The sequence below is a fragment of the Mauremys mutica genome, chromosome 2, assembly GCF_020497125.1.
Source record: "Mauremys mutica isolate MM-2020 ecotype Southern chromosome 2, ASM2049712v1, whole genome shotgun sequence".
NCBI classification, from domain to species: domain Eukaryota; kingdom Metazoa; phylum Chordata; order Testudines; family Geoemydidae; genus Mauremys; species Mauremys mutica.
The window spans coordinates 179,662,515-179,683,659 of record NC_059073.1 but is presented as its reverse complement, the minus strand read 5'-3'; the positions used below and the strand labels follow the sequence as shown (position 1 = coordinate 179,683,659).

The 21,145-nt window shown below is 44.5% G+C and overlaps 1 protein-coding gene across 1 annotated transcript in view; it reads left to right on the top strand.

The window, feature by feature from the left end:
• The first annotated feature begins 4,011 nt into the window (after nt 1–4,011).
• TGFBR1 (transforming growth factor beta receptor 1) overlaps nt 4,012–21,145 on the top strand; it is an 81,161-nt gene continuing 64,027 nt past the window's right edge. Inside the window, exons 1-3 of the mRNA XM_045005002.1 lie at nt 4,012–4,157; nt 14,703–14,954; nt 19,200–19,442. Coding sequence (XP_044860937.1) covers nt 4,079–4,157; nt 14,703–14,954; nt 19,200–19,442 — 574 coding nt within the window. The 5' untranslated portion in view covers nt 4,012–4,078. The remainder of the gene's footprint in view (nt 4,158–14,702; nt 14,955–19,199; nt 19,443–21,145) is intronic.

Genomic DNA, 21,145 nt, shown 5'->3' with positions numbered 1-21,145 from the left:
AATGGAAGCCCGGAATCTTAAGGGGTGTGTTTAGGAGGGACATAATTTGTTTGGGTTCTATGGGCGGGGAGCAAGTTAATTCATTGTGAGGAGAGTGTGTGTGTGTGTATTAACTGGAAACTGGAGAACTGGCTGGTGCTCCTTTCCCTTGGTGTGGGTCCCAAGTAGTATGGGAAGAGCCCACCAGGCTCAGGGCCCTTGCACCATCAACCAATCACTCTTACTCCTTGTTTAGATTGGGGATCTGCCACAGTTACAGCTATTGGTGTAGCTGCATTGCTACAACCCTTGGTGTAGATAAGCAAAGCCACTACTTACACCAGTGGTGGTGTGAAGGAATTGAAGTACTAGATTAATGGGTAAATTGGATAAGAAGAACAGAAATGAGAAAATTTATGCCACAGTAATGTGGAAGGGTAAAACCTGTTGAGTGCTGGAATAGTGGGGGATGGAAGATAATGGAGAAAAAAAGGGAGTTTGAGTGCTGCAGTAGCCATAGAGTAGGGGAGGATAGGGTATTGTTGTGACAAAATCCTGAAACTATTGTCCTAAACCTTGCAGTGAGAACAAACTGTAATGTTGTAGTGTTCATTTTGCAAAACACATTACTTTAATAGCAGGTCAACCGATTCCTATATTTGGACAACTGAATGTATTTTGTACTATCAAATTTGATCATTATGTACAGTTCCTGTTTGAATGTAATGGGCTTATTATAACTTATGTCAGATCGTAAAGATTTTGGCTAACTTTTCTCTTTAATGATATTAAGAGTACAAAGAAAAAAAAATTCAATTTGGATGTTTATATCCTATAGTGATGGTTGCTATGAAAGAAGGGGAAGGGGAAAGAAGTAATGAATAAATAATTGTTAAATTAGTCATGATTTTGTGCAGAGTGTATGCTTCCTACTACTAGAGAGCTTGTAAGAAAATGTAGAATGCTGAAACAGCTATTTGAACAAATCATCTAGTTCAGCGTTTTTCAAAGTTAGGGTCATGACCCAGTACTGAATTGTGGCATGTCAGGCACTGGGTTGCTCTGGTCAGCACCACCGACCGGGATGTTAAAAGTCCTGTTGGCAGTGCTGCCCAGCTAAAGCAGACCAGTGCCTACCTGTTCCGACACCGTGCCGAGCCCCGGAAGTGGCCAGCAGAGGGTCTGGCTTCTAGGCAGGGGGGCCACGGGGCTCCGCACTCCCAATGGGAACTGTGGGGGTGATGGTACCTGCAGGCAAGAGTCATGTGGAGCCACTTTTGCGCCTCCACCTAGGACCTGCTGCTGGCTGCTTCTGGGGTGCAGTGCGGTCCATGGTTGCAGGACAGGCGGGAAGCCTGCCTCTGCACCCCAGCTGCACCACTGAACGGGAGCTGCTGGAGGTAAGTCCGCACCCCAACCCTGTGCCCCAATCCTATGCCCCAGCCCTGAGCCCCCCCCCGAAACCTGGAACCCCCTCCTGCACCAAACCCCTCGTCCCTGGCCCCACTCCAGAACCTGCACCCCCAGCCCAGAGCCCTGACTCCCTCCTGCACCCCTGCCCCAGCCCAGAGCCCCCTCCCTGAGCCCCTCATTTCTGGCCCCACACCGCAGCCCTCACCTCTACCCTCTGCCCCAGCCCTTCCCACACCCCAAACCCCTCATCCCCAGCTACGTTGGGTCGCGAGCATCAACAATTTTCTACAAACTGTGGGTTGTGACCCCAAAGTGGGTCATGACCCCTTTTTAATCAGGTCACCAAGGCTGGCATTAGACTTGCTGGGGCCCAGGGCTGAAGCCTGAGTCCTCTGCCCAGGGCCAAAGCTGAAGCCTGAGCCCCACTGCCCAGGACCAAAGCCCAAGGGCTTCAGCCCTGGGTGGCGGGACTCAGGTTACAGGTTCCTACCTGGGGTTGAAAGCCTTGGGCTTTGGCTTTAGCCCTCCTGCCCGGGGTGGTAGGCTCAGGCTTTGGCCCTCCAGCCTGGGGCTGTGGGACTCGGGTGGGCTCAGGCTTTGGTTCCCCCCTCCCACTGGGGTCATGTAGTAACTTTTGTTGTCAGAAGCGGGTCACGGTACAATGAAGTTTGAGAACCACTGGTCTAGTATGAGCAAAAACAGCCACATTGAAATAATATTTGAGCTGCTGCATCCTTGCTAGTGGTGCTGTTCTCTTGTATATGGTGCTAAGACTTATGGAGCATATACCACAGTTCTTTGTGTTGCAGTAAGTTAGATAAATGTATGAATTCTTCCCCAGTGATTTGTGGGAGACCTTGCCTGCCCTTTCTGGGTGAACTCGAGGCAGGGGTGGAGTTTGGGGAAGGAAATGGAGGACTAGTGGCATCGGAGTGGCGCTAGAGCCTGCACCCATATTGTATTAGCAGCTGACATGTTGCCCTCACTGGAGCGTCAGCGTATACCACAGATGGTTAGCCAACTTGAGTTAAAAGCAGCACTACACTCAAATCTAAGTTCCCTCTAAGCTGTGTGGCCACGCAGCTGCCTATTAAGCATTATGCAGGCATTCAGGGCTGCAGTGAGGAAAGATGCCTCTCCACAGGCCCTGGACCTGCTGCGGCCGGGGGAGAGGTGCCTTTTCCCCCCCAGCCCAGGTGCTGCTGCAGGGAGAGAGAGCTGGGGGGAGTCCTCTCTTCCCCACTGTAGCCCAGAGGAGCCCCAGTGCACCCCAAGCCCCTCATCCACAGGCTCACCCCAGAACCTGCACCCCCAACCGGAGCCCTCACCCCCCTGCACCCTAACCCTGTGTACATAGCAAAATTCATTCCACATATGGGTGTGAAAAATTAGAGGGAACACTGACAAATTAAGGGGTTTTGTGTGTGCCTGAATGAAACTTTAGGCCATGTCTATATGGACAGCACTGCAGTGGCACAGCTATACTGCATCTGGTGAAGATGCTCTATGCCAGTGGGAGAGAGCTCTCCCGTCAACATAAAAAAAATCACCTCCACAAGTATCAGAAGCTGTTGGTAGGAGAGGCTCTTCTGCCAACATAGCACTGTGCACAAGCGCATCTATGTCGGTGTGATTTAGGTCCCTGTGGGGGGTGGTTTATTCATACACATTATGCTGACATAGGCTGTAGTGTAGACATAGCCTTAGGTAGTGGCAATACTCAGTTTAAGGTTGTAATGGAGGTAAGCTCTTTGATGTTGCAGCATTTTCAAGATAAATTTAAGAGTGCCTGAGAGCTGGTCACTTTTTTTTTCTCCAGTGGTGGAAGTGAATTTGGTGGGTACTAATTGTAACCTTATCTGGTGCCTTCCATACTTTAAGATTTACAAAAGAATGCTCAGTGATATATGCATGGCTGCAAGGACTTAGTCAGGAATTTCCTTGCTTTCTGTAAATCTGATTTGCTATGATGCTGGGCTCCTCCTGCGTTAGGGGAAAAGTCTCTGGGTGCTGCCCTGGCTAGAGAGTGCTCGAGCACCGCTGAAAGCTTTACTTGCTGGGTGTGCACAATCTCTCCTCCCTCACTGTTCAGCGTGTTCCCAGGGCAGCCTCCAGCCCTGCTCCATCTCTGTCGCCTCCTCACTTAGCTCCAGCGGCCCCGCTCCACTGCCCAGTACCAGGCCCGGCTGTGGCTCCCTCGCCTCACGCTGAAGGCGGAGCGAGCTCCCCGCCTCAGCCCCCTGCCTCGGTCCGTGTGAGCAGGAGGGAGCGACAGGGCAGAGGTGGCCCTATCGCATCCACATTCCGCCCGAGCGCGAGGCGCCCCAGCCCCCGCGCGTGCCCTACGGCCGGGCCCACAGCGCAGGGACAGGCTGGCTGGACCCTCGTCCGCGCGCGCCCGCCCAAAGGGGGGTGGGAGGAAGACGCTCCCCCTCTGTCACTCATCCAGCTTCGCGCCCCCCGCCCCTCCCACTTGGCCTCGCGCCGAGCCGGTTGTATTCTCCAGACTCTTGTTGTTGTTCGGAATGTCTGCAGCTGCCTGGGAGGCGGGGCGAGGGGCGGGGGCGGCCAATCAGGAGGCGCCTGTGTGTCAGTTACATTATATAGTGGCCGCAAGGGCGAGGGAGCCTGAGAAGCTGCGGTGGGGACGACGCGGGGTTGAACCTCGGCGCGAGCGGGCGGCGCCATGGAGCTAACGGCCCCTCCGCGGCCCTGGGCCTTCCTCGCGCTGGCGGCCGCGGCGCTGCTGCTGCCGGGGGCGGCGGGTGAGTAACGGGCCGGGGAGGCGGCGGCTCCGCGGGTCCCCGCCGGCTCCTTTCAACAACATGGCGCAGGGGCCGGCCGGGCGGGGCCCGGAGCTCACGTGCCTTTGTTGGCCGAGCCCGGCGGCGCTGGGTCCGCGCAGAGCAGGCGCGACGAGCCGCTGATGCCGCTGAGAAGCGGCCGGGCCGGGCCGATCCCATGGCGGGGGTCCGGGGGGGGGTCCGCAGCGGCTCCTCCCTCCGCTGTCCGGGAGCGGGGTGAGAAGGGCACCGAGCGCGCCGGCGGCCGCCCACTTCCGGCGGCTGCACCCGCCGTCCGGGAACCCGCTGCCTGCGCCCCTGGCCCCGGGGCAGCGCCGCGAGCGCCTCACGTCGCGCTCTGCATCCGGTCCTGACCCACCGCCGCGGGGAGGAGCCGGCAGCCCCCGGCGTCTCCGCTCCCGGCCGATGGGGTCTGTGAGCCCGGACCCGGCTCAGCTGTGACCGCGCTGGCAACTTTCGCTCTCGTTCCCTGCTAGTGATCTGGGGTTTGGGTGGCCGCCGCAGACCTTTTGACCCTGATATAAAGACTTGGGTCAGTTGGATAAAATGTCTTTCTTGAAAACTTCCGTCTCTTGTCCGAGGTGTCCCGTTTTTGTAACCGAAACGGGGAAATCCATTACGTGCTGCAGGCTTATTGTCACAATGTAACTGTTTCAGTGTGATTTACAAATGTGGGGAGGGGAGTTGGCATCAGCGGTGGAACTACATGTTGCATGTTCCAGCTAGGTAAAGTAAAAACACTTTTTTTCTTGAGTCTCCTGAAGTAAGGAGTCACTTGCTCTAGCTCAGTTAGGCATCGGCTTGCAATACGCTGGTATTATGTGCTCATGCACAGTAGATATGTGATCAGATCTGGCTTGGGTGATTGGTTATGTTAAATGCTGTTTACTTTGCAAATCTGTGCATTGTACAAAATACACATTTATAAATAAGTACAATATACTAAAATGTTTACCTGGCTCTTTGGGCTCTCTCTCCTTCTCCCCCAGCAGACTCCTGCTGTAGATCTCATGTCAGAACAATATATGTGAAGGATATTGCCGGAGCTGTTTTGTGATTTTTAGGGAACTAAAGACAATAGCAAAATTGTTCCTTGAATTCTCCAAATAGCAAATGTTAAAACAAAGTGCCACTACTAAACATATCACATTACTAAATGAGAGATTTACTAACAGCCCTAGACCTGTTTAGTTACATAATCTTCATATACCTGCTTTCTGTAACCCAGCAAATTACAATAATGAACACAAAGGTGTGTGGTTTTTGTGTGTGTGTGTGTGTGTGTGTGTATATATATATATGTGTGTGTGTGTATATATATAATATGCATATTCTTTATTTTACTGAGTTACTTTTTAGGCAAAAAAAGCAATACTTCTAGTATATTGCATACATTTTGTAACTTTTGTTACACTTTTTTCTTAAATTGAAACTTGGAAAGTTTCAAGACTTTTTTTTTTTTTTTGCAATCAGTGTTGGGTGGTATGTGACTTTGAGACCTGCCTTACAGTCTGGGTTTTACCCAAATTGTTTATGGTTTCTCTGCAGAAGATGAGTAACATCTTAAACTTAACCTTGAGCAATAATAGTCAGTGTAATTTGTATTCCGCCCAAAAGTTGCACAACTTATTTTGAGGAAAATGAAGGTTTTGTGACATGGAAGCGATGAAGAAAGCATGAAGTTAAATACCTTGTTGCTTCTGGCTTTCTTGGCCAGACATAGCAACTTTTGAGCAACTTAATCTTCATAACTGTGCCTGTTTCAGGTTTACATTATGTAGAAAATCTTATATCTGCTAGAAAATATTTACAGAAAGAGAGCCAACTCTGAGCTCTGAACCTTTCCCTGGGCATACAGGTTAAGTGCTTAAGTGACAGGGCATTCTGTTTCAGCTGAGCCATTAAGTGATCATGTAGAAAGTTGGATCTTTCTAAGTCACCGGCTTCATTAATGTGTGCTAAATGATCGAGAAAAGATAGTGATAGTAGAAAACATTTGTATGTATGCTTTCCGATCACTTGCAGAGAAGGTATGGTTTTCAGAGTTAACCTGCCTATGAAGTAATTTTTATGGAGGTCAGCTATAATGACACTCTAGTCCAGGGGTCGGCAGCCTTTCAGAAGTGGTGTGCCGAGTCTTGATTTATTCACTTTAAGGTTTCACGTGTCAGTAATACATTTTAATCTTTTTAGAAGGTCTCTTTCTATAAGTCTATAATATATAACTGATCTTAAACATTTTGAAACTTTATTCACTTTACATACAATAGAAGTTTTAATTTAAATTTAAATTAAAATGCAGAGCCCCCCAGACCGGTGGCCAGGACTGTGCCGCAGGTTGCCTACCCCTATCCTATACAAGTAGTAAACCTAAGAATTGAACCCCGTGTCTATTTTGTACTAGATCTGGTTTTCAAACTTTGGTCCCTCACTTAGACTTTACCTACACTGTGTACCTTACAATGGCGTGGCTGTGTGACTGCAGTAGCCACTGTTTGTCACCAGGAGAGAACTCTCCTGATGACAAAATAAAATCACCCCCAAATGAGAAGCAGTAGCTTCGGCAGTGGGAGAGTGGCTCCCGCCATTGAAGCACTGTCCACATTGGTGCTTTTTGTCAAAAGTTTTATCATTTGGGGGGTATTTTTCACATCCCTCAGCGACAGAAGCTTTAATGACAAAAGTGCAGTGTAGACATAGCCTTAGCTGAGATCGTCTTGGTCTTGACATGCCTTAATAGAAATATCCCTGTAAAAGAAGTTGTTTTCCAACTTTTTAGTGTTGCCTGGCCCTAATCTAGGAACCACACATAGCAGTTAAGTGAATTATCATTTTCTTGTTTGAAATAAAACTGGTATAGATAAGTGTTTTGTTTTTGTTTTTAAGATGTGATAACAGAAAATATAAATTCATGTGACTAAAACTCTGATCTCTCCCATTAGAGAGCTTATTGGGAATGGGGGGAGAGAACTTGTATTAGTGCGGGGAAGCAGATGGAAGAGTGAGAGTTTGATTTTTTTTTTAAATTCATTTTAAATGTTTTTAAAGACACCTTGCTATTGCTTTCTTTCATAAAGGCAATCCAAGAAACTTAACAGAACTAAGGGTGTCTGTTTTTAAAATTTAAGTTTTCTCCTGGTTCACACAAACAGATGAAAACAGAATAATTTTACATGTAAGATATCAAGTTAAATAAATCTGATCTGAGGTCTTGTTTCTATCTGGTATGAATGCTGTCTTGGGAGTAGTTAATTGTGAAGCTGGATGACCCATTTCTTGGCATCAGCACTGCAAAGGGAATCATGTTTCTTCCTCTTCAGTTGGAACCCTCTGAGTGACTTCTTATAACTTGTTAAAATTTACAATTAGTGTCTCAGTAAACCAGTTCTATTTTGTACTTATTCTTTAGGAGAAATGCTCTTTCAGTGGAAGTTTTGGCTGAGAAAGTGTGTAAAATGGGTCACATTATGAAAGTTGTCCTGTGTATGATATACCTAGGTTTACGTAGGGCTGTCAATTAGACACTTTTTGACTTCAGTAAGTCATTTTTCATCATTTATAAATACCCTGATTTCTATGGGAGCTCTATTTATAAAAAAAGACCAATACTTGCCCCAAAGAGTTCACTACTTAAACACTGTTGCAGCTCATACTGACTGTCATTATTTGCACAGACTTCATGTTTTCATCTTGCATATTTTAATTGTAAAACTTATTAATTCCTTTCCCTAGTCTACTTTACCTTTTAAAAATTATTGCCCTTGATAACCTTTTTTCTTCTCCAATTAAGAATTTTTCTTAGTGTAATTTTTCTACATTCTCCTTTCCTTTAGACACCATGGGCGTCTTTCCTTTTCTCCCTTGTTCTCAATTCCTGGCAAAACTAAAAATCCAGATTAGTGGCCTGGTGCTATCAACTTGGTTTGTGAAGTCCTGCTTCTGTTCTAAGAGACTTTTAAAAGCTTGGCCCCAGGAGGATGCTCTGGAGCTTCCTGTCCCACATGATTAGAGTGAGGGTGCTGAGGCCCCAGTACTACTGCTGCCTGTGGTGTCCATGGTAACTTTTATGCATGTTTTCTTATTTGTAAAATAGAGATAGCTACCCTTTTCATAAGGATGTTGAGTCTTGCTGAGTTCGTAGAATGCTTTGAGAGCCTAGGAAGAAGGGCTGACTACCTTTTTAGACAGCATTTAGGTAGTCAGGTCACCACCCAAAATTCACTTTGAAGACGGTAGCACTTGGTATCACTTGCCTTACAAACTGTACATAGGCATAAAGGGTAGAGCTGCCTCTGACCTCCCCTCCCCCTTGTTTTTCTATTGCTTGTGCACGTCTCTTCTCTGTCTCATTATAGATATTAGTTTTAGCTTAGCAGAGGTGTGTGTGGGCGGTTTTTTTTTTTAAATGGTTTTTGACATTGCCTCCTGATACTGGTTTTGGTGCTGGAGTTATGCCTCATTCTCTAGGCTTCAGACTCTTGTGGCAAGCCAATGCCAGTTAGTGACCCACATCCCAGTTGCTTTACATGCTTGGGAGAGCCTCATGATAGGGACAGGTGCAGTTAGCTGTAAAAGGCTAAAGTCCCAATCCAAAAAGAACAGGGCACTTAGACTGAAGAATGGGCTATTGGAATCATGCTCCTTCCTCCATCAGAGCCAACTCCCCCCAATCTGGGTATGGAGTGTCTTTGTATCTATCAGCAGTGCTTTTCCAGCTATGGCTTTCCCAAGATGGACGGATCGATTTAATTCATGCCAAAGAGGTTCTGCATGTCCTCTAAGGTCACCTCAAGATCGGAGGCTCTACCAAGGACTTGGAGCTGGGCTCAGAAAGGAGGTGCTCCCCAGAATGAGCCTCAAAACGGGGAAGTCCACTGACTGCAGAGCCCAGGTCAGGCCTGTTGAGATCAGGCACTTTGGGAGTCGCTTCACTGTTGTTGCCTCGGGTCCTGGTGCCACAAAATCACAATGACTTCCCAATGCTTTCTGCTCCTGAGGGGTTTGTGGCTATGAGCGTTGTTGTATCTCTTGGTACTGCCTTTCCCTGCAATTCATGATTCTTGCTTGGCACCAGCACTGAAGGGACCAACACTCACAGCTACCCTCTGCACCATGGGGGACTACTGGATTTGACAATTAGCGTACTGATTAAAATGGTACTATCTAGGGGAAAGCCACATATGATCTCGCTGGTATCCCCTTTTCCAGAATCTGAGCCTGCTTCTCTGGTATTGATGATAGTACATCCAGGGTCTGAAGAAGTGGATTCTTCAGATTCTGAAGTGTTCGTGGGCATGTCAGCTTGGACGCATCCAGCGGCCTGTTTGCAGTGCCTGCCCACTCTGATTTCAGCCTCAGTTCCAGCATTGAGCATACCACAAAGACCCTTGGTCTGCTCACATTTGGACCAGGGTCATATCAGTGGCCTTTTTGGGAGCTGTTGGGGTTTCTTTCCCAATTCAGAGCACCCCCACATCCTTCCCAACCTACTTCCTCTGCTGGTTGTTAAGAATATCAGTGCCATAAGCCGTTCAACCTCAGTAGTGGGCCTGGCACCTGCAGGGATAGGAGCCATCTCACAAGCTATCCTGAGAAGAGTTGCAACAGAATCATCCCCAAGAGCCATTGGCATCCTCCTTGTCTCCTGATGAGGCTGTCACGGCAGACCCTATTTCTCCATCACCGAATAGCCCCAAAGCCCAGTAAGAGGAGTTGTGATACATGGCTTTGGCTCTGGACACTCATCCAGAGCAGGTCCAGGAAAAGTCCAACAGGCTTGTGGACACTTTAATATTAGTGCCTCCATTGAGGAGAGCGCTCCCTATTATGGCTATTCTAGAGTCTACTAAGATTTTATGGCAGACTCCATCTCTGCCACCTACTGCAAAAAGAGCAGAAAGGAGGTATTGTATCCCCTCGTAATGGTTCAAAAAAAATTTTTTTTAAACAGTCCCCCTCTGGGTTTTCTGGTAGTATCTGCAGCCAATGAAAGGGAGATGTATTGACACCAACAAACAAAAGGAGGCAAAGAAACTAGACCTCTTTGGAAGGAAGCTTTATTCCACAGGAGGGTAATAGCTTCATATTGCAAACCAACAAGCTCTGTGGGAGCACTACAATTTTACCCTGTGATATGCAATTTTGAAGTTTGACAAGTTTCTTGATGAGACAAAACAAGAATTTCAGGCGATGGTGGAGGAGGGCAAGTTAATTTGCAGAGCAGCTCTGCGGGTTGATCTACATGCAGCTGACTCTGTAGCTCGCTGTATGGCCTCTTCCTTTATTATGCGACAGTCTTCATGGTTGCACTCCTCTGGTCTTAACCCAAAGGTTCAGCAGATAATCCAGGACCTCAACTTTGAGGCTGTCACTCTTCTCCAGAAAGCGTGATGAGGATCTGCATAGTCTCAAGGACTCAGAGCCACTCTAAAGTCCCCTGGGAATATATACTCTGGTGGCAAAGTAGTCCTTCCATCCTCATCAGACCTAGCCATTTCTGGAGTTTGTACCTCGAATCCAGGACCTGTCAAGGAGGAAGAGTACAGGTTACAAAAGACATCCACCTGCTCCTGCAGCTGCCAGTACATTTGAGGCAGGCTGCATCCTCCAAGCACGCATTTTGATGGTTTGGTCAAGGACAGAGTACCAGTTTAAGAATACCCTACAATTGTTAAAATTAAGAAAGGTGCCATCGTTTCCTTCCTTGATTATTTGTCCCCCCCCCCCCCCAAAGAAAAAGCCTATCCTATTTCCTTTGTACTTGGGCCCATATTACTGGATGCATGGGGTTCTAAAGATGGTTGAAGTGGGATACAACCTTCTATTTCCCCCTGCCTCTTTCCCTGTCTCTCTTGAGACCTCTTTCACAATGCCATGTTATGAGAGATAGTCACTTCTTATAGGAGCCACAGAAGAGGTCCCTCTGTTGCTCAGGGGAAAGGGTTTTTACTACTGATTCTTCCTGAACAGAGAGGGGGCTCACAGGCCTACTTTAGATCTGAGAGCGTTAAACAAATTCCTAAAGAAAACGAAATTCTGAATGATCACTCTACCTTCCATTATTCTTCAGTCAGCAGCCACCACTCTCCAACTGCCCAGCTCTGAAGACAGCAGCGCAGAAGTAAGGGTGACAATACCACACCATGCCACACTTAGTTCTGTGCTGCTGCTGGCGGGGCAGTGCCTTCAGAGCTGGGTGCCCGGCTAACAGCCGCCGCTCTCCAGCCACCCAGTTCTGAAAGCAGCGCAGAGGTAAGGGTGGCAATACTGTGACCCCCTTCCCCTCCCATAACCTTGTGACCTCCTGCAACTCCCTAATTGGGTCAGGATTCTGTATAGAATAGGATTAAAACACATGAGACCAGATTTCATGGTCCAGGATGCATTTTTTTTTTATGGCTGTGAATTTGAATTTCATGGGTATTGAATCTAGTCTTAGCCAAGCTGATGGATTCCCCTTTGAGCATCTGGTGATACGTTCCACATTGCACTTTTTCTATGAAGGTGGCATTTTTGGTGGCTGTTATGTCAGTCAGAAGAGGGGGGAATTGAGGGTGCTTGGTGTCAGATTCTCTGTATACAGTTTTCTACACAAAGTTTACCTTCATCTTCACCCAAGGCTTCTCACTAAGGAGGCTTCCAGTTTTCATATTAACTAATGAGGCTTTGTGAAAAAGCTCAGTGAAGGTGAGGGGAGGTTTCATATTCTAGATGTTCAAGTTTTCTTTTAATCTGGACTGGACTAAGCCTTTTGGGTCTTTACACAACTGTTCATCATCTTTGCACACACAATGAAAGGCTGTCCATTATCCACTTGACTATCCACTTGTATTTGGTTATGTTACCAGTTGGCTAACATGATGCATCTGTATAGAGCATTGGGTCATCACAAGATTCTGTGGCCTTTCTGGATTACTTTCCCACATTAGACATTTGCAGAATGGCATCCTGATCATTAGTCATACGTTTTGCCTCTTTGTATGCAATCTCTCAGTGGTCTAGAGATTATTCCAGTTTTGGACGAGTGTTCCTCCAATCCCTGTTCTAATAGATTCCAACCCCACCTCCAGTTTGGATTACTTGTGAGTCACCAACAGTAGAATGAGTGTGCAATCATTCACAGAAGAAGAAACTATTACTAACCTTTTTGTAACTATTGCTCTTGGAAATGTGGTTCACGTGTCCATTCTGTGATTTGCTTTTCTTCACCCTTTCTATCAGCATCTTTCTGGAAGGAACTGAGGTGGGTCAGAAGTGGCTCCACCCTTTATGCCTGCATGCATGAGGCAGTGTAGGGTGCTTGTGCTGCCCTGATAGATACCACTATGGGGGAAAAACTCTCCAACTGTACACTGAAGCACACATACACCTACAGTGGAATGGACGCATGCAACACATCTCAAAGAACAGCAGTTATGGAAAGGTAAGTAACAGTTTCTTGCATCGCCTTGGTCTATCCTAAACAAATCATTTAAACTCCTTAGCATTTACATCCTTTTTATATTGTTTTTAGACCTTGTTCTCGGTTTCTTGTTTTCCAAGTTGTATATATTTGGAGCCAGATCTCCTCGTCCTATGATGAAATGTACACGCAGAGATAAAGGGAGAGGAAAAACCTGAACAGAGTTCTTGCCATACTGTAAGCCTTCCCTTGGATTGACCTGCAGGGCTAACCCACATGGATTTCAGGGCATCCTCAGATTCCCCTCTTTCCTACCATAGGGCCTCCCTTGTCCCATGGCTGCACTTGAGACTCCTTTTAAAGTGGGATTCCCTACCTTGGAAGAAGTTTGGTGGAAAAGATAATGCCTAGACTCTGTATTACCATTCCTTTAAAATCTCTAGGGCTTGGGGACAGGGGAGCAGGAGGCAGGGAGAGAAGGGAACACTGTTCCATCTACTTCTCCCTTCGTCTTCCCCTACCACCCAAAGTTCTTTATGCTGTTCAGGGGAAGTTGGGAACACTGCCATGGAAGCATCCAGCATCCCTCCTTGTAGGTGGGATGAGATCCATGGGCAGAGGATAGGATTGAGTCCTTAGTTAGTTATTCTAATCTTCTTGAATGATCAATCCCTCCAGTCCCGTAAATTTTAATGCACTTACTTTACTTCTCTTTCATACTTCACACTTCAGAACTAAACATTGTGAGTGTACAATTTGAAGAGAAGTGAGCAGTGCTTCATTTTTTTTTCTAGTTGGATTTTGTCCATGAATGTTTTTTAAGCTTTCACTTGTACTAACTGGTGTAATTGAGACAACCGCATGTTTCATTAAAGGTGTGCTTGCAAGCAAAGATCCTTTTTTTTGTCCTTCATTGTGTGTGGGTTTTTTTAATACACACAGATGACATCAAACTTAAACTTTTTTTTTACTTTTGAAATAGTAATTCCTTATGTACCTCTTTCAGCTGGAGTTCCTTGCCATGATCCTGGAAGGGCCTACAGAGAAATGTTATCCGAGGCACAAACTTGAACTTGTAACGTGCATGCGTGCTCTCTCTCTCTCTCTCTCTCTCTCTCTCTCTCTCTCTCATATAAGCGCCCAACAAATAGACGGGAATGGGATGTTGATACAGAATTCTCTTCTTTAGTTGGCTGTCTTTTGGTCAATAGCACTTTTCTCCCTATATAGCCCTTCCATGCATAAACATAGTAGGCTTCCTTCTGAAGGCTCTTGAAAATTTCACAGCCCTGAGTGTCCTAGTTATTCCAACCTAATCCCAGGTGTGTACATATGCTTCAGTCAAACTATCTATCTACCATTACATGGGGGAAGGCCTTTTGTCTACACTACTGGTGCTATAGTAGCATAGCTATAGCACTATAGGTGTTCTATTGTAGTGCCTGTACTCTAGATATGGAAGTTCCTACTGTAGCCTTACAGCGAGGACCCAATGTAACTCCCATTAAAATCAAAAGGATTGATCCTATTGAGTTAAATGGGAGTTGGATAAGGCCTTTAAAGAACTTCACCCCTTGGGTGGGGAGCATGTAAACTGTTGGGAAATAGTGTTCCTTTAATGCATGACATGTGGCTAACAGTGCATGGTGGATCTTCCACACTAATGTGGTTTTGTTTCCATTGAAACAAATGCAAAACTCCTGTTGACTTCAGAAGCAGCAGGATTGGGTCCTTAATGCTTTAGGTGATACATTGTTGTAGTACTGTACACATTACAGTAAACTTCAAAATAGTTCACTTTCTATTTTTGAGTAGACTTCCAACACCCATGACCTGAATGTATCTATGGTGTGGTTATTTTGTTTTGGGGGGGTGGATTGTTCATCTATACATAGTCAAAGTTGAAGCAAGCTTCCTGTTATCTTTCCTGCTCCCTTATTTTGTTAACCTATTAAGAGGCATCATATTTGCATTTTGTGTTATGATGCAGTACATAGTTTGGAAAAGTGGCAGGGGGAAAATGTTTCTGCCACTTGGTTTTTGACAGTTCCATAGTTCTAACGTTTCTTAACATAACTACCGCAACCTCTTTTCTTTTAATACAGCATTACAGTGTTTTTGCCATCTCTGTACAAAAGACAACTTTACATGTGTGACGGATGGGCTCTGCTTTGCCTCAGTAACACGGACTCAAGGCAAAGTCATACACAATAGCATGTGCATAGCAGAAGTTGATCTGATTCCACGAGACAGGCCATTTGTTTGTGCCCCCTCATCAAAGGATGAAGTTACTACTACGCCTTACTGCTGTGTCTCAGACTACTGCAATAAAAAAGAACTTCAAATTCCAACGCCAGGTAAAGATTTTTGGTTTTTAAAGTAATTCCCCAACAAAATCAATGAAACTATTTATAAAGGTTAAGGAAACTAAACTGCGTACAAGTAAAGGTGAGGGAGGGAAAAGAATAACAGAAAATGTGGAAATGGCAAAGTGCTAAATTACTTTTGTTCATCACCAAAAAGGTTGGTAGCGATTGAATGTCTAACATAGTGAATGCCAGTGAAAATGAGGTAGGATCAGAGACTGAAATAGGGGAAAAAACAAGTTTAAAAATTACGTAGACAAGTTAAATGTCTTAAAGTCACCAGGGCCTGATAAAATACACCCTAGAATATTGAAGGAACTGACTGAAGAGATTTGAGCCACTAGCGATTTATCTTTGAAAAGTCATGGAAGATGGGAGAGATTCCAGGGGACTGAGAAGGAGCAAATACAGTGCCCATCTATCAAAAGGGAAATAAGAACAACTGGGGAATTAGACCAGTCAGCTTAACTTCAGTACCAGGAAGATAATGGAGCAATTGGTTTGCAAACACCTAGAAGATAAGGTGATAAGTAACAGCATGGATTTGTCAAGAACAAATGGTGCCAAACCAACCTGATAGCTTTTTTTGACAGGGGTAAGAAGCCTTGTGGATGGCAGAGGGAAGTGGTAGACGTGAGATATCTTGACTTTAGAACTGATCCCTGCAGGATCCCACTTGATATGCCTTCCAGCTAAACTGTGAACCACTGATGATTACTCTCTGGGAATGTTTTTCCAACCCACCTTATAGTAACTCCATCTAGTTTGTATTTCCTTAGTTTGTTATGAGACGGTCATGCCAGAGCCTTACTTTAGTAAGCAAGACATGAGAAGTAATTCTTCTTCTCTACTCTGTGCTGATTAGGCCGCAGGTGGAGTATTGTGTCCAGTTCTGGGCACCCCATTTCAGTAAAGATGTGGCCAAATTGGAAAAAGTCCAGAGAAAAGCAATACAAATGATTAAAGGTCTAGAAAATATGACCAATGTGGGACGATGGGGGGGGGGGGGGCTGGGTTTGTTTAGTCTGGAGAAGAAAAGACTGAGAGGGGACATAAAAGATTGTTAAAAAGGAGTAGAGAGAAAAATTGTTCTCCTTAACCTCGGAGGATAGGACAAGAAGAAATGGGCTTAAATTGCAGAAAGGGTGGTTTAGTTAAGCACTGGAATAGAATAACTTACCTAGGAAGCTTGTGGAATCTCCGTCACTGGAGATTTTTAAGAGCTGTCACGGATGGTCTAGATAACACTGCTCTATAGCCAAAATGCTTCTGAAATAAATGTAGTCAAACTTTACTAATTCTGGGTCACTGAGAACGAAAATGATGCTTAAAATTGTTGATTGGCTCTAGTTTTCAAGATATGCTATTGGGTCAGTATATATGACCCTTGACTTGGGAATAGCGGAGGATAAGTGAGTTATAAAGGGAAGGGATCTCAATTTAAACCAGAAACGACTAAAATACATCTTTGACTGGATCTATGAATAAATGTATGACTGGGTTTGGACAGTACTTGCTTTTTAGGCAAAACAATGAATGATGCAATCTGAAGCTGGTATTGCGTCATACATGATATGAATTGCATCATGTTATTCCTAGAAGTCATGGATGATGCAATCATAACGAAGCTTACATCACTCTGCTGAACAAATTGCCCTAGATCAGCTCTAGAAATCAGACAGTGTCGTGCTCTCTTATTTGTCAGTGTTTGATTTTGCAAAGGGACACATTTCTGTTTAGCCAAAGTGAGCAGAGATGCCTCGTACTTGTGTGAACAGTGCAGATAACTTCTGCTATGTTTGTGGTGAAGTGACTTTTGCATCACAAAAGCGCAGTATAACCACTATGGTTAAGAAAGCCTCCAATTTTGCAGCCAAAATAAAGGTGATAGATCAGGACAAGAGGTGGGCCCCACACATATGCTGCAACACTTGTGCAACAAATCTTCGCCAGTGGTTGAACAGGAAAAGGAAATCTATGCCTTTTGCAGTGCCAATGATTTGGAGAGAGCCAACAGATCATACCAGCAATTGTTACTTCTGCACGGTGCCTCCAGTTGGAAAAGGTGTGTCAAAGAAGAAAAAGTGGACTGTGCATTATCCAAACATTCCATCAGCTATACACCCAGTACCCCACGGAGAAGGACTGCCGGTTCCTGATGCACCAGAATCATTCTCGCTTGAGTCAGACGAGGAAGAGGATGAAACTTCTGGTCCTGAACCATCAATGTCACAGGACCCACATTTTCTCCCATCCTCCTCCTCTGAACCACACCTCACAACTCAAGGTGAACTGAATGACCTTGTCAGGGATTTGGAACTACCCAAGAGTAAGGCAGAGCTGTTGGGCTCCAGACTACAGCAGTGGAATCTCCTGGCAGGAGATGTTAGGGTTTCCATGTTCCGTGACCGTCAAAAGGATCTTGTCCCGTTCTTCTTCATGGAAGGTGATCTTGTAGCCTGCAACAACATCGATGGTGTGATGGCAGCCCTCAACATCGTTCACGATCCAGATGAGTGGAGACTGTTCATTGATTCATTGACGACGAGTCTTAAAGCTGTTTTACTGCATAATGGCAATGTTTTGCCATCAATTCCAGTTGGTCATGCAGTCCATATGAAGGAAACCTATGACAACATGAAACAACTTTTGAGGTGCATAAACTATGACCAACATCAGTGGCAGCTTTGTGGCGATGTGAAGGTTGTTGCTCTCTTGCTTGGTCTGCAGACTGGATACACAAAGTACTGCTGTTTTCTCTGCGAATGGGATAGTCGTGCAAGAGATTCCCACTAAATCAAGAAAGATTGGCCACTCCGACAGTCATTGGACCCTGGGAGGAAAAGTGTTCAGCATCCACCACTTGTTGAATCAAGGAAGATTTTGTTACCACCCTTACACATCAAGCTGGGTCTGATGAAGAACTTTGTCAAGGCCATTGACAAAACACAAGCAGCTTTCAAGTACCTCCGTGGAAAATTTCCACGGTTAAGTGAAGCTAAGATAAAGGACGTTGTCTGTCTTGGTCCTCAGATTCGTGAACTTCTTCGAGATGATGCATTTGACCATGCACTGCGTGGCAAGGAAAAGACGGCATGGAAATCCTTCCAGTTAGTGGCAATAAATTTTCTCGGAAACAACAAGGCAGACAACTACAGGTTGTTGGTGGAAAACCTCCTCAAGGCATACAAAAGCCTTGGTTGCAACATGTCACTAAAGATACATTTTTTGCACTCTCATCTAGATTTTTTTTCCACCGAACTGCGGAGCAGTGAGCGACGAACACGGTGAGCGATTTCACCAGGACATTGCAACAATGGAGAAACGCTATCAGGGCAAATGGAGCCCATCAATGCTTGCAGACTATTGCTGGACAGTGACAAGAGATGCTCCATTTGTCTCTTGTATTCATTAAGCCAAGAAGCGCCGAGTAGACACTGAATAGGACTAAACTATGTACATAATAGTTTTTTGCCTTTTGTTTCATAATAAATTTTATTTATATAACCCTTTTTTGCTGATTTTTAAAGGTTACATAAAGAGGACAGGTGAAATATTATCATGTAAAGCAACCATAAACACATGAAAAGACCTAGGTTTACAATTTATGATTAAAACTCTACTATCTACACAATATACATAGACATAAAATGTAAAAACTTAAATATCTTAAACAGTAGCCAATCAGTTGTTTTAATTGTCATATTTGAGTTCAGCACATCAAAATACATAAATAGCACATTTTATCTCTGAAGCAGACGACTTCTCAAAAATTGTAGACCAGTGTAATACTTAGTCCTGCCGTGAGTGCAAGGGACTGGACTAGATGACCTCTTGAGGTCCTTTCCAGAGCTATGATTCTGATTCTATGAGGGCAGACCAGAGCATCCATCAGGCTTCCTAAATATTATTTTGAAGGTGTAGATCAAGAAATAAACCACTACTTAAGAAGTCTCTTGTATCATAATGCTTCATGGCTTGCATCGTCTGTCTGTCTGTCTGCCCTATACTTAAATGTATGTAACTTCAGTTTCCATGATATATACCAATGACTCTCAAAGAGCTGAGTTAAGACTGTGTTTTACTGAAACAAAATGCGTTAAAAGAATTCTTCAAAGACCATTATCCAATGCAATATACTGTCACAAATACTAAAAAATGAACCCCTTGTTTAAAAACATACTTGCTATTACAAAATAGTAACATTACTTTCCTTTCTTTTACCTCCGTTTCTAGTCCCTGCTTCTGGAGAATCCTCTTCTAATCTGGGACCTGTGGAATTGGCAGCTATCATTGCAGGACCAGTCTGTTTTGTTTGCATTTCATTAATGTTGATTCTGTACATCTGCCATAATCGTACTGTCATTCATCATCGTGTACCAAGTGAAGAAGATCCCTCACTGGATCGCCCTTTTATATCAGAAGGAACTACTTTAAAAGATTTAATTTATGATATGACTACTTCTGGCTCTGGGTCAGGTAATTTATTTCTAATACATGTAAATCTGTTGATGAAAGTCTTGCCTCATGACTCAGGCCTGATCTAAACTTAACCTAGATCAACCTAGCTACGTCTCTCATCTGTGGAAAAAATGTGTACTTTGAGCACTGTAGTTAGGTTGACCTAACTCCCAGTACAGATGCTGCTAGACGGATGGAAAAATTATTTGGTCAGCCTAGCTACTGCCTCTCAGAGAGGTGAGTTAACTATATCAATGGGGGGCGGAACCCCTTCAGTTAATATAGGAAGTGTCTATACTATGGTGCTATAGTGATGCAGCTGTAGCTGTGCTGCTTAACAGCTGTAGTGCAGATATGGCTTTAATCTTTAAACTCTAGTAAAATCTCTAGTTAAAACTTTCAGATGTGATATATGAATGTCTGAGAAACGAGTGAGAGGTCACTTTTTTTTAACAGGTTTGCATAGGAATAATTTGGAATAAATCTTCCATAATTAGTTTTAGCGTTTCATATGATAAAGGGTTAATATTTTTTTAACTTTTTGCTAGGGGAAGGCGCTAGATGAGTTAGTGATGCTATTATGTCTGAATCTCCTGATCAGTGTTTCATTTGACTTAGCATTCAGAAACATTACCAAACAACATCAAGGCAGAGAACATCTTTATTAGAAAATAGATTGCACTTCTGAATTCTGATGGTGTAAATAGCAACACAACTAAATTTTAAAAATGATGTTGCTGTGAGAGCACATTCTCAGGAGCACTGTCTCTCCAATACCACTTAATATATTTTAGAGAACTTACTCCTTGTGAAAGGTGGTGTGTTGACAACCCTGGGAATGTCTCTTTATGTGTAGAATAGGTTTGGCATGGAGGGCAATAATGCAGGCTTTCTACCCAAGCACTCTTATCAATGTCTCCGCTCTGACTTGAAGGAAGATCATTTCTAGGGGATGAGAGTAGTGGTCTATATGCTCATTTAGTCTTAGCCTCTCTCTGCTAACCTCACAGGCAATCCTGCTGGGGTGATGTCTTTGTGATATGGATCACTTGTTCCATATGTACTCCTAGAAAAATAAGGTACCTGATGATATTGGAACTCACCTGAGCCTTCTGTCACATTAAATATTTTTAACTGTTTTGTTGGTGGGAACAACTATACTAATCTCTTCTATAAATCAACCAGAAATACAGTGAACTTTTAACACAAACATACCACTCTTTTTTTGTGTAGAAGTGTTTCCTCAATGTAACATTTCAAAATACAAATTCTGTGCTAATCCACTACTGAGAAATTTTTTTTTTTAAATCACTAGTTCAGATTTCAGCCAGGTCAGTAGACAAAAATTTATTGGTATCCAGTATCTGTATGAAATGAGTCTGCTCTATTTCAGTATAGTTCAAATAAGCAGGTAATCTCTCAGCACCCTTTTGACAGTTCCGGCAGGGGGAGGCCAGTGTTTGACTTAGAGCATGGAGACTGAATTACCCTTTAATCCTCAGAGATGCTATGTTCATGTAAGGGTTGAGGCTTCTTATCTAGATAAAGAGGAAGTAAGATTTGCTCTTCACGAGGAAATGACTTGCAGAACTTGAAGTTCTGAAGTTATTGAAAGCTGTACTGACTGACAAGTTAAATGTTTGAAAGTTTACAGGGTGTTATGTGCTTCATGGCATATATAACTGATTTCTTTTTTGTTTTCAAATGAGGCTGGGAAGAGC